The 16,022-nt window shown below is 39.7% G+C and overlaps 1 protein-coding gene across 2 annotated transcripts in view; it reads right to left on the reverse strand.

Annotated features, from left to right (window-relative positions):
* Positions 1-16,022, reverse strand: part of LOC138787118 (transmembrane channel-like protein 2-B) — a 35,722-nt gene that overhangs the window by 9,951 nt on the left and 9,749 nt on the right. For both annotated transcript variants that reach the window (XM_069964261.1, XM_069964262.1), the window contains 9 exons: positions 14,082-14,224; positions 12,615-12,762; positions 11,799-11,987; positions 10,889-11,068; positions 9,304-9,441; positions 6,510-6,638; positions 5,086-5,153; positions 3,540-3,779; positions 2,796-2,921 (listed from right to left, as the gene is read on the reverse strand). In XM_069964261.1, coding sequence (XP_069820362.1) covers positions 2,796-2,921; positions 3,540-3,779; positions 5,086-5,153; positions 6,510-6,638; positions 9,304-9,441; positions 10,889-11,068; positions 11,799-11,987; positions 12,615-12,762; positions 14,082-14,224 — 1,361 coding nt within the window. The remainder of the gene's footprint in view (positions 1-2,795; positions 2,922-3,539; positions 3,780-5,085; positions 5,154-6,509; positions 6,639-9,303; positions 9,442-10,888; positions 11,069-11,798; positions 11,988-12,614; positions 12,763-14,081; positions 14,225-16,022) is intronic.

A 16,022-nucleotide genomic window follows, 5' to 3' on the forward strand; every position in this document is an offset into this window, starting at 1 on the left:
CCATACACTATTACTGAGGTTATAAATCCCGTCACGTTCAGACTCAAACTTCCTACGGCGTTGAAAATTCATTCTGTATTCCATAAAGCATTGTTGAAAAAATATATTCCACCTGTCTCTCCATCACCTCCTCCTGCTCCGATCGTCATTCAGGGGGAATTGGAATATGAGGTGGAGAGAATTCTGGACTCCCGCTGGGTTCAAGGGTCATTACAGTATTTGGTCCACTGGAGGGGTTACGGACCAGAAGAGCGTACCTGGGTGGCGACCAGGGACATGCATGCCTCTCATCTAGTCAGACGATACCATACTCGGAACCCGTCTAAACCTGGTCCATGTAATAAGGGTCCTGAGGCCCCTCCTGAAGGGGGGGTAATGTCAGCAACTTACCTGACCGCGCTCCAGCGATGTCTGCCCCGGCTGGAGCGCAGCGCCGTCGCTCCGCCTCCGCCGGCCGGGGCCGAGTGACGTCACGGAGACCCGACGGCGTCCCTAGCGACCGGAGACGCCGTGGGGTCACGTGACTGGCTGTCGGCCGGCCGAGACACAGCTGAGTGGCATTGCGCTCAGGGTGAGTGGCTTTCAGTTCAGCCACTCTGCATGCAGCGGTGCAGCTGCTGTGTTTTGCTCATTAGGAGTCCGGACCAATTAGCTCTGGTCCAGGACCCTCCCTCTGGTATATAGTTCAGAGCCAGCCAGCAGTACATCGCTGGCTATTAGATCAGTTCATAGATCAGTTCTAGTCCCAGCTCTCCCTGTCCTTTTCCTGTTATCCCCGTCCTGATTCCTTTTGCTTGACTACTCGTGTTTTGACCTTTGCCTGGACTTAGAGTATTCCTTGTTTTCCTGATTCTGTACCTTGTTGCTAGTGTGGTTTGACCCGGATCGTTCATTACTCTCTATTGTGTTTGTCTGTCTGTCTGTATTGTTCTGTGTGTTCACTTACGCAGCGTAGGGAACGTCTTCGTGGTTGTCCGCGACCGCCTAGGGTCGATTGAGGCAAGCAGGCAGGTGACAGTGGGTGGGCTCACTGTCTTGTCGTGTCCGTATCACCTGATTCCTGACAGCTACAAGTTACCATTAAAGCTGAGTGAAAAAATATTCTAAAGGCTATCCCCTTCATGTTAAAACAAATTTTAAGATATTTTTGATTACTCACTGTCTGGAAAAAGGAGAAGTTAGCCAAATGGGTCTTCAAGAGGAAGTACCCCAATCGCCCAGAATATAGTAGAATAAGGAACTTAAAATAGAAGATTGACCATACTATCCCCTACCCCCCACCCCCAGCGCAATATTTGATAGTGGAGGGGCGATGCCTGCTTCTGCACAGTCCGAGTAATGATCTCGGCTTTGTTCCGCATTCGATTACTATGGGCTCCAGCAGTTCATAGTAATCGAGCACTGATCTCATACATCAATGCAGTACATATGTGCTGCATTGATCTCTATGAGAAATCAGTGTCATTGTAATAGAAGTCCCCCAGGGGGACTAAAATTTACAGTTAAAAAAGGGGTTTTCATAAAAAAATTCCATCCCATAATAAAAGTTTACATCACCCGTGTTTCCCATTTTATAAATAAAAATAAATTAATATTAAATATGGCTTTCCTGATCTTGCACAGTAAATTGCATACACACAAAAACCCACCCAAGTAAAGTGCAAAATTGCAGGTCTTTTGTTACATCCAATCCAGAAAAATGTAATAAAAAGTAATAAAAAGGTTGCATATATGCAAACAAGCTACTGATAGAAAGTACATATTATGGCGCAAAAAATGACACCTAAAATATCCCCTTAGACCGATAAATAGTAGCTTTTATAGGGATGGTAATAGAGTAATTTTAAAAACACATTTATGGTGTGTTCACACCTACAGGATCTGCAGCTGATTTTCTGCAGCAGATTTCATTTAAATAACTGAACACAGCATCAAATCTGCTGCAGATCTGCTGCAGATCCTGTAGGTGTGAACGCACCCTTAGTTGGTTTTTTTTTTAAAGGTTTTCATTTTTTAAAAGCAGTAAAATAAAAAGTAAAAAGTTGCCTATCATTGTAAGTGTACTAACACATAGGAACATAGATAATATGTCTGTTTTACCATAGGAGGAACAGCGTAAACACGAAAGCCCCCAAAATAGAAAAAAGCACATTCTTTTTTCTATCTACAGGGCCATGTAAGGGCTTGTTTTTTTCAGCAATATGTGTACTTTGTAATGGCTCCTTTCATTCCACCATAACATGTTTGACAGAATATATAATGTAACAAGAAATCAGCAATTCCGTCACTTTTTTTCATCATTTCGTTTACGTCGTTCGCCGTACTGAGGGTCTGTATTATAAATTGCCTCCTAAGATCTTGGTAATACTAAAAGCAAAAAACTAAGCAAGTCATTTGCTAGTTGGCATTCTCTACCGCAATAATCTGCAATTGCTGCCAGGGAAGTTGTGTCCAGACACTTGTACTGTAAAATTAGATAGCAAAAATTTGCATGAATGGTTACATGATGACAAATAAGTGCATGATGTTGCCACAACATCAGTAACAATGTGCAGCTATTAGACATCAAGTGCAAAGTTAGGACTCCAAGAAAACTGATATTTTTTTTCAAGGTACCATACACACAGTAAGCGTAACACATAAACAGGACATTTTCATAAAATATTTGAGTCCATAAATCTACTGTCAAAATTAGATAACGGCTCAGCTACCCTGCTCTGATCTAAAAGAATTAAATGACCAAATGCCAATATAAACCTTACATATATAGAACAAATATATAAAGTAAAGCTTACGCCATTAGAAGCACGGCTGCAATGATGATTCCTGGATTGGACGCATAACCAAACACAGTGGTAACAAAGGGTGGAAAGTCCTTTTCAATTGTCTCTTGAAGAACATCATACATCCTGGCTTTACCACTTAAAAACAGAAATAAAAGCAAAATATATATTTTTATTATTTAACCAAGCTAAAATATATTATCACAACTCAACACATAGATATATATGTTGTGGATGGATGAGGTTCCCATCAGTTGGTCTCCCACTAATTACACATTTACCACCTGACATCATTATTTTGTTGTAGAAAAATAACTTTACTGGTATCCCTGGTGTACACATGTAGACCAATATAAGTGTCTGTTCATGTTAAAATGTTGTAAAATGTCTTGTTCATGTTTAGCCACATGTTTTTAGACTACTGTGAAATATACTGATGGGTCTGAATGGTATTATGTGGTATTATGTGGTAATGGGAATTAGATTAGAGTACAAAAGTGACTATTACAGTACTACAGAACACATAGGGGAAGATTTATCAAACATGGCGTAAAGTAGAATTGTCTTAGTTGCCCCTAGCAACCAATCAGATTCCACTTTTGATTTTTCAAAGAATCTGTGCGGAATGAAAAGTGGAATCTGATTGGTTGCTAGGGGCAACTAAGACAATTTTACTTTACACCAGTTTGCTATGTACTGTAAATAATAAGAAATATATAAATGGCAGCACTCCCAGGCTGTAGAAGATTATGTTACCTGAAAGGGCCACAGTCGAAAGATGGAGATATAGACATTATTGTGTAGGCCACAGGCAGTAAGCTCATAAACAGCACTAGCAGTAATAGGCCTAAGTAGAAATTGTTTGACTTGGAAGCTTTATATACTCTTTCTTCTGGAACATTGCTGCTCATTACAGCCCAGCACTGCAGGTACATTGAGGACAGGAGGCGCAGTATATTTATGACAATCAGCCCTGGGGCATAAAACGTTCCCATCCTGTTAAAAAAGTAAAAGGATAATAAAACAAAGTTATAAACTTCGACTTTCTCAAAAAATGTATACAAATACATTTGCTTCTATTTACAATGTTTCAAGTGTGTTAGTAATGGCAAAAAAAATTACAACTTTTCAACTGGAATATAATACCATACAGTAATAGCCTCTAAGAAAAGGACTACTAGTTTGCACTGCCCAGTACAGTTGACATCTTTTAATACTGCTGCCAGATAGCAGGGGTATTCCAGCCTTAGGCTATGTTCACACAGCCTTTAACAGCATCTGTTGCATAGCAACAGACGCTGATAAACTGCAGGCCATCAGGCTGCATTTAGGACGTACAGCTGATACCTCTGTATCAGTTGCAGGAACGTTCTTTTTTTAACAATGACCTGTGAGCACTGTCAGGTGTGGCCGCAAATCAATTAAAGAGGACCTGTCACCCCCCGTACCGGGGTGACAGGCTCCCGACCCCCCGCTAGAGCCCCCTATACTCTCCTGGTCCCGCTTCTTGAGAGGGTCGGGTGACGGAGATTTCAGCGCCCGAAGAGTCATCACATTGCCAGCAGCAGGGTATCAGGGCAAGTGTGTATGGTAATTTTATAACACCATTTCTATGGATAGAATACTATAAAACATTAGCCTGAATCCTTTTAGCTTCATTAAATAGCTTTTGCATAGATCACCCTCCTACTGTGTAATCCGCACCAGTTGGGTGCTGACTATAGTGGATGGTAAGGGAAAATGATGCATTGCACAATCTCTATTGAAGTCAGTGGGGTTGTCTATGGAACCCAGATAACCCCAGTACTTTATAGCAAGAGATGTTCTTTTTTTATCTTAGCTTTCATTTCTGACAGAAAAGGATTCAGAATATAAGGCTACCTTCTATTGACCCTCAATTCCCTAATAGGGAATATACTAAACTGGGCAACCACTTTAAAGGGAGTTTCCTGGATTTGTTTTTGGCTTTTTAGTTTTTCAGTGTTAGGATTGTCCCTCAGCATCTGATTGGTGGGTGTGTGACACCTAGTACCCCTGCTGATCAGCTGATTACAGGAGCTGCTGCACTTGTACTGCAGCCTCTTCACTTTCTACCATGCACACTGCTATATGCAATAATGGCTGTATCTCTTATTGCTGCAGTATCAGGTATAGGTGCTACTGAGTGTACAAACCAAAGTCAAACCTCTGCTGATCAGATATTGATGGCATCGCGTGAAGACAAGTTTATAAAAGTCATATTAGATTTTTATATCAGTTAATGGATTTGCTTTATGTTTTAGTCTAGATGAAGTGAACTTACCATATCATACCTTGGTTAAAAATAAGACCAAGAACATTGTCACTTATACCGAACTCAGCATAAGATGGCTGTAGATTGAAGAGTAAAGAAAAAACTAGGTAAATTCAAGTTGCATATGCTTTGAAACCTACAATGCACACAATAGCACTCACTTTTTTTTTCTTTTTTACCATAGACGCTACTTCTACAAAAAAATATATATAATATTATCTGAAAAATGTCTGTTATTGTTTTTAAGCCAGTAGTTAAAAGTTTATCCAGCGCTACAAAAACATGGCCACTTTTCCCCCTCTTTTGTCTCCAGGTCAGGTGTGGTTTGCAATTAAGCTCCATTTACTTCAATGGAATTGAGTTTGAAATCCCACCCAATCTGGAGACAAGACAGGGGAAAAAGTAGCCATGTTTTTGTAGCACTTTTAACACCTTCATTACAATAGCACAACCATGTTAGGATAGGTGCTTGGTTATAAGGCAATAATAGCAAGTGAAAATCGGCACCTACATACATTGTAATCTTAGATGGTGGAAAATAGACTAGTTTGTTTATGGCTAGGGTCTTATATAGTATTTTTGTCAGTATTTAAAGTAAGAATGGACACAGAAGAAAGACTAAACAATAAAGGAAAGATTTACAACTTTTTCTGTATGTTTGACCCACGCCCAATGCTAGGCATCAGGTGAACTTTTTTGCATATAAAAAAAATATCATATATAAAAGTCAGTATAATGATAATGTATTGTTTTGTACTTGTATTATAATGATTGATGACAATGCACATAAACAATAAATGGATGAAGACAATAACAAATATCTATCTTTCATTGTTTATATTGTGTGTCCAAATGGGCAGGTGTCTCTTATAATGTCATGTAATGTCTTAAAGGCTTTATGTTTTATCATGTACAGTGTTTCATAAAACAATGACTGCATGGTTGAATAGTGATAAAATTGTAATTATAAAAATGTAGGGTAGGGTATTTTGAATAATATTTAAATGGCAGTGTCATTAGAAATAACTTTTGACATATCACCAGACATGCCAAAAGTTATTGATCACTCTACTGAGACCCTATTATTTTAGGAGAGTTAGTGGTGGAGAAATCGCGGCAGCATGAACAACTCCACGGCTGGCCACTCATTCCATCAATATTTTCTCATAGATTTGCATTGAAAAATACTGAAAAAATGGTAGGCCGGGATCACTAGATCTTCTGATCAGAGCAGGTCTCAGCAGTGAGACCCACTGTGATCAATGTCTGATGACATGTCAAAAGTCATTTGGAGTGCAAGGTAAAATTTAAAAACTGATTTAATCTGTTTTAGTAAAGAAAATTAATCCCAATCCGCAGTTTACATTATTTGAGTTTTGTGCCAAATCAGTTTTCTCAAACAGTTACCCATGTAAATAATGAAATAAACCTACAAATCCAGACTCCAAATCCCAACACCAGCAGTTATTGAGAAACCTGACAATCACTGCTCGGCCAAAGTCTCCCACAAGAATCATGATGAAAGTCATCTGTGTGTCTGATACTGTAAGCTTTACAAATTCCTGTAAGAAAAACATATGATACCGTTTACATGCAGTATAAATACCACTGGCCCTAGTTAGGATACGTATCTGTATAGCATTTAGTGATCCTGCATCATATAGCTTTCCCTTATCAAATATTCTACATAATGTAAAAAAAGTAAAAAAAAACAAAAAACTTATACTACTCTGACATAAGAAGGCATTGGTAAAAATACATTTCAGAAAGAAGGGTTCCTCCCTGCAGCAAAGTTATCTCAAGGAATTTTTTTGCTCAAAGTTTGAAATATTTTTATATCAACATGTCACATGGAGAAGTAAGGGATGGGCTTCAAAAGGTGAGCCCTCTATAAACAGTATGTAGCAGGTGTTGGCTACTACACAAAGCTGAAACCTGCCAACTGCATCCAGCATCAGAGATCACTCCATTATGATTCACTTAGCTTCCTAGATACCATGTTTATCTAGGGTATTACCATAATTTCCAGTGTATAAGACGACTGGGCATATAAGACGACCCCTGACTTTTAAGAAGATTGTCAGGGGTTTGCCTTATACGACAGAAAATGTTAACTGCAGCTAAAAAATTTTAAAAAAACTCACCTGGGGTCTGTTCGCGGCCTCCGCACTTCTCCTGGCCCGTTCCTGGCGCAGGCAGTGCTTCCACAGCCTCTGTCATTCTCCTGAAGCTCTCCCAGCAGCCGAGCATCTCCGATGAGATGTTCGGCTGCTCGGGAGAGCTTCAGGGATCCCCGGCGCAGTCAGTGTACGTCACACTGCCTGCATCGGGAACGGTACAGCAAGCGTGCCGATGCCGGGAATGGGCCCCAGGTGAGTTAACAGTTTGTTTTTTTATAGTGGTCCCCCTACAGTATGGGGCAACCATACCCGGCGTATAAGATGACCCCTAACTTCTAAGAAGATTTTTCGGGGTTAAAAAGTCGTCTTATGCGCCAGAAAATACGGTAGATAACAGGTGCTGATTGCAGATGGATTCCAATCAGTACTCCCACAATGCATTTTAAAGTCCCCTAGAGGACATAAAGCTGCACTTCGGGCCAGTTCGGGCCAGTGAACCTGCTAATATGCGCCAGCTGCTAATAACCGCAGGACCTCAGTGCAGGTCTTCATACTCCTGTGGCGTCCGGCACTGGGCAGATATTTAATAGTTCCCGATATGCTAATTAGGGTGTTCCGAGCATTTGGGGCATTCCCTGTCTGCCCATAGCACCCGCTCGGCCCGCCTAGCCTGCCCTCCCGGCCTGTCTACTATGCATATTCATATATGCATAGTTAGGCCGCTTGTTACAGGCTGCTCCCTGCACATGCGCAGTAACAAGCAGCCTAACTATTAATATATGAATATGCATAGTAGGCAGGCCGGGAGGGCAGACTAGGCGGGCCGAGCGGGTGCTCCAGGCAGCTGGGGAACGCCCAAAATGCTTGGAACACCCTAAAAAAGTATAAACCTTTATATTTCCCTTTTGTTTGTATCCACTAGTGATTGTGGCTCAAAAAACTGCATTAAAAACCACAGTAGCATTTAAAAAAAAAACAAGTAGAGGGAGTGTTGCAGAGGGGTAGAATTTATCATTGCCATTTGGGTAGTTTTTTGTGTAAATCAATTTAAAAAGTTGGCAATGTTTGCGCAACTGAGTTAGGCCATGTTCACATGAAGTAAGACACTGGCCGGTGTCAGAGGAGATCATTTGTCCGTTACCGGCCAGATGATCTTCACTGCTGCTGAATTTGGATGCGGTGCTGCTAGGGATCCCAGCCGGAGTGTATACTATGGGGGACATTTATTAAGTCTGGCGTTTTTTTACGCCGGGCTTACAAATATCCCCGCAGCTCCGGAGCTCAGAGGATTTATGTAGAGGCGCATTGCCCGTCTGTGCACGGAGCCTGTCTGTGCAAATAAAATTACCTCAGAGCTGGCGTAGGTTTCACTATCATTTTTCCCCAGGCTAGGCAGGCTAGGCGGGACAAGCGGGTGCTCCGGGAGCATGGGGAACGCCCCAAATGCTCCGAGCACGCTAATTACCATATCAGTAATTAGCAGTAAACAACGGGTTACCAGAGGAATAAAGAAGACAGTTCGTGGATCCTGAAGTAAAGAGCGACAGGCGCATATCAGCAGGTTCACTGGCCCAAACCTGCTGATAGTGCCACTTTAAATGTAATTGTTTTTAATTTTAAATCATTTGATTGTAATAAAGTCCCCTGACCCCACACCAGTGCCCTTCTCTCCTTCCATAGAAGTGCCTCTCACTGTCATTTCCTGGTGACTGTGGAGACCTTCCCAGATTGGCATGGGAAAGGACAGGGCCAGGGGATGGTTTGCTCTGTTACCCAGCAGAAGTCTGGAACGCTGAGCAAATCAGGGCTACCTCAGGTGCTTTAGTTAGGTTTGTAATCTATGCACATGCTGACCAGGCCTGCAGGTAAAGGGTAACCTACCCAGGGATCTGGAAGCTATGCCCTCACAGCAAATACACAGCTAAATTGGCAATGATCCATGGTTATGCAAAAAATGTTAACAATTTTGACCAAAGTTGCATGCAAAATACATTTCCCAACTCTTTTAAAAATTACGTCTGTAAATGTAAGCAACATCTTGCCCTACACATAAGTTATTATAAGATTTGTAACCTATTTTATGTTTCAAACATGATAAATGACTTACAAGCCCCACATTCGACTCCCAGCATGGGCCTCTGGGCACATCAGCTGGATCAATAGAAGTGCTCCCATTACTTGATCCGTTATTTAAATTGGATGTCAGCCACATAGTCTGGTTCTTTATAACCCCTTCCTCAGCCAACTGGAATAAAATATAAACAATTACAACATCAGCAAATCAGCAAAAGAGGGTGCGAAAAAAAGCGAAATACCCCAGTGATAATATAACACCGGCCAGGGAATATTTCATAAAGTTAGATACACCAAGCCTTTCCAAGGGAACCATAGAGACATAAGTTAAAATGTTTCCAGGATATGTTTTAAAAATAAAGGTGAAAGGCTCTAAAAAGATATAAATATTTTGAGAGCAATATGTGGATTGCAGACAATAAGGAGGGATTCCCATGGGATTTCTATTAACTATGTTTGATCCTCCATTTTGCCTTTATTTTGTCACTGTTGAGGGTTTTTCCACCAAAACTGGCTATTGATTTTCACTCAGTAATAAAGTAAAATGTAATAACAGCTACCTAATGAATAAATATCATGACCATCAGTTGCTGTTGCGGGGGAAAAATTCAGGTCTGGGTAGAAACATTAGTTCACCCATCAGCTGCTGTTGTCGGTGCAGTTTCAATAACCCCTTCCAACTGGCCCACTTTAAATAAAGGGTTGGGCAAGAAAAGGGGTGTAAGGAGAGGGAGTCAAAATAGGGTGATTTAAAACAACACCGCTCCAAGGCTATGTTCACACAACGAGATGGCCGCCCATTATTTTGCCTATAAGATGTTGTGGGAGCATAACTAAAATTTCTTTTTAATTTTATTTCAATTTCGGAACATATGCAGGGATTGCTCCTCTGCGATCACGTTGCGGTCGGGAGGGATCCCCCCACTACACTAGACCACTGGAGACCAGGAAAGGCAGCATCGTAAACAAGAAAAAAGATTTAGTACCACACGTTTCACACGTAGAAATGTTACAACTAAAAAAAAATTGAATATCAATTTACTGAAACTGCATGACATAAATGAAACAAATTGTTTTTTTTTTATCATATCCCATCCCTAAAAAAGCCAAATTATGCCAAATTACAGTGAAAAAGAATTAACCCCTTACACAGCTATATAGGACAGAATGGGTCAATATAAACTTTTGGAAAAATATATAAATAATTTGCATTTCTTAAAGGTACTAAAACATAACAAAACATATTCAAAATTGAGTATTATAAAAGCCCCTCCCCCATTTTCAAAATAGCTGGGGGGGGGGGGGATTAACATCCAGAACAAAATCAAACCGATCATGATCAGAGATCACAAGCTCCTCTATGGTCCATGGACCAGTCTGACTACACCCCAAAAACGTTTATTACTGTACTCTTCTTGCTCTCATGTCTTTAAATTTACAATACAGTACATACAATAAAACAAATACATGACTACAATTATACTCATTATTGCAATGAAATCAAAAGACAAATCTTTCAAATGACAGAAAGCAATCTCAATGAGTTTGTAAGAATACAACTTTCTTTAGTATTACATCTATTTAAAATAAGAACATCACTTAGTGAATTTCAGTCATACCTTGCTATTGACATCATCAATCAATGCCAGCAAGAAAGTATACAGATTGCCCAGGAAGAGGGCAAAAATCCGCCCAAGTTGCCACTTCAGAGCTATTCTAGGGTGGTAATTTTCCAAACCAGCTATTGTTTCGAATAATGGAGGACAAAACATGGAGAGCAGGTTCATTACAATTTCTATCTGTAAGGAGAACACTCATGTACAGTTACATAATAAAAGCTATACAATATTTAATAAAGAGACAGTATTGGACAAATACATATAATACATATTGGAATTTGCTGTAAATGGTAGTATACAAAAATTTATGTAATTAAAGAAGGTGTATAATAAAGTGTGGACGAGGGTTCTAGTATGGCGACTATGGATATAGGCACATGTGGCATATATTCAGTGTTTACAGTGCAAGCAATGTGGAAGAAATCACATCCACATGGTGTGGAAAACTATAACAAATGTATTGTTGATTTTCCTGGTAGACGTTAATTTAAAAAAAAAAGCTGTGCTGCAGGTCTACAGTAAATGCCACAACCTTTTGATTTTTAAACACAGTGGCCCAGATGTTTTGGTCGCCTAGTGTGATGAACATTGGTACATACTGTAGTTTTTTTTGCCAACATTCTCAAAGTAGTTGTGCCAGATTTTTGGAATCTCGCTTGGGCAAATTTGTTAAATGTGACTAATTTACATGTAGCCTAAAAATCACAATCTAAATATTACAATATAGTTAGATGTTAAATTTAGCTCCCATAAGGAGCTTCCAACACTTCCTTGTCATCCAGCACCACATAATGTGAATCGTGTTTTAAGACATCAGAAAACTCTTTTACTGTAACTCTTTTATCTGATCTATAGGCCCCAAAGTATAACATTAGAAACTTCCAGAAAAAAGCCATGAAATAATTAATACCTCATTATTCTGATACCAGCTTGGGTTATCCAACTTTTTGAACTTCTGTCCTCTCTGTACAACAAAATAAATGAGATATCCACTTCCACCAAGACAGGCGACAATCATTACATTTGCAAGAATAATAAGAAACCTTCGTAGATGAATATTTTCTTCTTTTGTATTCTCCTGTTCATCTACAATAGATTCCTGAGGGCAACATAAATCTACTTTTATATGTGTAGTTAAGAACTTTTTTTTACAGTATTATGTCAACTATTTCAGAATTTTGACAGTTTTCTAAAAATGTGATGAAACCAGAATAAAATTGTTACCCCCTTTCGTATGAGGACTTCTGTATCCAGATGTAATGCCTAAATTCTGCAGTTTCCATACCTTACTTTATAATAGATTTCTTGGTGTTTGTTTCAGTGCAAAATGCTTTTTATTTTTCATGCATTCTGCCATCTGGGCGGGGCTTCACAGTCTTCCGCCCACATTGGTCTCATAGATCCCACGCCTCAGTGACGTCATAAGTGTGTAGGCCCCACCCCCTATGTTGGCCCATTCCATTGGCCGTCGAGTGAGCGGGGCCTAGACTGTGATGAGGTCACGGAGGGCAGGGCCTAAGATGCCAATGTGGGTGGGGTGAAGTGGCGCATCGGTTGTGAAGCCCCCATCCAGGTGGCACAATCCACAAGCATTTTATACTGGACCAAGCAAAAGAAAAGACTTAGGCTTTACAGCTATGTAGAGAATTCTTCATACAGAAAGGGGGTGACTGTGTCACTTTAATGTTTTTACCTACTAAAAAAAAATTATGTTAAAAATATATACCTTGAAACTTGTTGTAATTGATACAAATTTGTTGTCTGCCGTCTCAGAGTTGCCAATAAGGTAATCCCAGCTAGTAAACATTTTCCAGCTGAATATAAAGTTATCGTCATCCCCATCTGCTGTGCTTTCATTGATATTTTCGGCCATTCTACAAAATTATGTAAATTAACAAAAGTATGTTTAATAACGTGGTTGAGCAATAAGGTAAGTATAGTTTTTGGTGGACATTTATCAAGATCACATACTCGTATGACAGTCCCAAATATGGCTTCGGAGCAGGTGCAGATCTCTGCCATGGTTTATGCCTGTTTGCAGGTGTAAACCATCATAAATTAGGTGTAATAGGAGGCCATGACTCAGCCCCACCTTGTCGCACCCCTTGCCCGCCCATTAGGTGGGCAGGGCGTACATCACTGGAAAGGCACAATTTTTTTGCAAACCAGGTGGTTTGTGAAAAAATTTGTGCCTTTCCTGTGGTGTATGACCTGCCCACCTAATGGGCGGGCAGGGGGTGCGGCAAGGATTCGACAGTCCTGTGGATTGTTTCTTACAAAACCTTCTTTTTCCATAATAGCCCTTTAACAAAAAAAGTTAGTGTATGCCTCTCCTTAGCCACATGTCTCTTTTTGTCTTAATGTTTCACTTTTATTTTTTTGTTTGTGTTGAAAGTGTGGTTACATCTTAAAGTGACTGTACCATCAGGACCAGGCTGAAGCACTGGAGGCGGGCCGACCCACCCTTAGTGGGAGAAAACCCTAGCCTCTCTATGATAGGGTTCCATTGATTCTAATGGAGTCACGTCATGGAGGGGCTGGAGTTTCTTCCCACTAAGGGTGGGTCGGCCCGCCTCCAGTGCTTCAGCCTGGGCCTGGTGGTACAGTCACTTTAAAGGGAATGGAAAATATGGTATGTGTGCTGGTGAGTTTGTGTGCTAGGGATGATTTTTGGGGGGTCTGGTGTGTGGTCATCCTGTATTTATTTATGGGATCTGGCATTGAGTATGGTATGGATAAATGCTATTAAATACATTATTAAGTAAACGATTTAAAACAATACTTTCTACACATAAATAAGTTAGCATTTCCCAACACATAGGGGAGATTTATCAAACATGGTGTAAAGTGAAACTGGCTCAGTTGCCCCTAGCAACCAATCAGATTCCACCTTTCATTTTCCAAAGAGTCTGTGAGGAATGAAAAGTGGAATCTGATTGGTTGCTAGGGGCAACTGAGCCAGTTTCACTTTACACCATGTTTGATAAATCTCCCCCATTGTATCTATAAGCAGGAATGGCAGAAAAAATTCAGAAAAAAAAACACATTATTTGGGGGGGGGGGGGGGGTAAAGTATTATAGATATTTTTTCAAGACTATAATTGACTAATATGTGTTATAATATTATATTGATACACATAACGGATAGAATTCTATTAGTTATTGTCATCCAAGAAGCAAAAGTGATACTTACTTCCTTATGACAACTATTAAGCTATATCCAAAAATGCCAACTCCACATAGAAAATATGCTAGCGGTAGCCTGAACTGCAGAGGTCCAATTGTTCTTTGATTATTGTAATAACCATAGAATACAGGTGAATATTTTAGAACTCCCTGTAAAATATAAAGCCTTCTTCAATATGTTAAATATTCAGTTTGTTACATGGCTCAAACATCCACAAAACATAGAAAAAAGAAGAACCAGCATCCAGGTTGCATTAAAGTGTTTTTAAACAGAGAAGCATTGGATGAATGTTTGAGACACTTTGTACCCAAAGGGGTTAAATTATAGAACAAATCCGATCCTGCATTATTAATAATGTATCTTTTATGTCCCTTGTAATGAGGATAAGAATTTTTGAATATTTTGTGTATATACATTATTAATGGTCACTTAAGAGTGATTGACAATGTGAGGGACTTTGTCCGTGTATGGGTCCATTTACACAGAAAGATTATCTGACAGATTATCTGCCAAAGATTTGAAGCCAAAGCCAGAAACAGACTATAAACAGAGAACAGGTCATAAAGGAAAGCCTGAGATTTTTTCTCTTTTCAAATCCATTCCTGACTTCAAATCTTTGGCAGATAATCTGTCAGATAATCTTTCTGTGTAAATGGACCCTGATGCTACGTTTACACTGAACGATTATCGGGCGAATTTTCGCGATAACGATCGCATTGAGCGATAATTGTTCTGTGTAAACGTAGCGAACGATCAAGCGATTAGCTAAAAATCGTTTATTTTGATCTTTGAACATGTTAATAAATCGTCATTGATCGTTCACAAAAAATTCGCAGATCGTTCCTTGTAAACAGGCATTGCTAGATAGGCTTAAGCGATCGCAAAACGAATTTTCTGTACGATATATCGTTCCATCTAAACGCTGATCGTTATAAAAAAAAATCGTTACTTCGAAATCGTTAATCGTACGATCGGGCGAATTATCGCTCCGTGTAAACGTAGCATGACTATCTAAGACAGACATTGTTATGCTTCTATCAGCCATGATTAAGACCTGAAAAAGATTGAAATATGTTGGTGCTTGCATCCTTAATGCCCTATTACACGGAGCGATAATCTGCCCAATCAGGACGATTTGGCAGATTATTGCTCTGTGTAATACAGTAAAAATCAGCTCAAAAAATAATCATCGTCTGATTGTTGTTTTTTTTACATGTTGTAATAGCAATGTGTGGCCGACGGCTGATGGATGTGTAAAAAAAAAACAAAAACTTTTTATATACCTGTCCATGTTCCCCGGTGTTCCTCTAGCTCTAGAACATCCGGAGTGTGGACAGGTATGTATAAAGTTTATTACTTTACACTTAAGGCAAGGACTGCACAGACATGGCTAACATAACTATATATATATATATATATATATATATATATATACAGTGGGGGAAAAAAGTATTTAGTCAGTCACCAATAGTGCAAGTTCTCCCACTTAAAAAGATGAGAGGCGTCTGTAATTTACATCATAGGTAGACCTCAACTATGAGAGACAAAATGAGAAAACAAATCCCGAAAATCACATTGTCTGATTTTGTAAGAATTTATTTGCAAATTATGGTGGAAAATAAGTATTTGGTCACCTACAAACAATCAAGATTTCTGGCTCTCACAGACCTGTAACTTCTTTAAGAGTCTCCTCTTTCCTCCACTCATTACCTGTAGTAATGGCACCTGTTTACACTTGTTATCAGTATAAAAAGAAACCTGTGCACACCCTCAAACAGTCAGACTCCAAACTCCACTATGGTGAAGACCATAGAGCTGTCAAAGGACACCAGAACCAAAATTGTAGCCCTGCACCAGGCTGGGAAGACTGAATCTGCAATAGGCAACCAGCTTGGAGTGAAGAAATCAACTGTGGGAGCAATAATTAGAAAATGGAAGACATACAAG

The sequence above is a fragment of the Dendropsophus ebraccatus genome, chromosome 3 (assembly GCF_027789765.1).
Source record: "Dendropsophus ebraccatus isolate aDenEbr1 chromosome 3, aDenEbr1.pat, whole genome shotgun sequence".
Classification (NCBI taxonomy): Eukaryota; Metazoa; Chordata; class Amphibia; order Anura; family Hylidae; genus Dendropsophus; species Dendropsophus ebraccatus.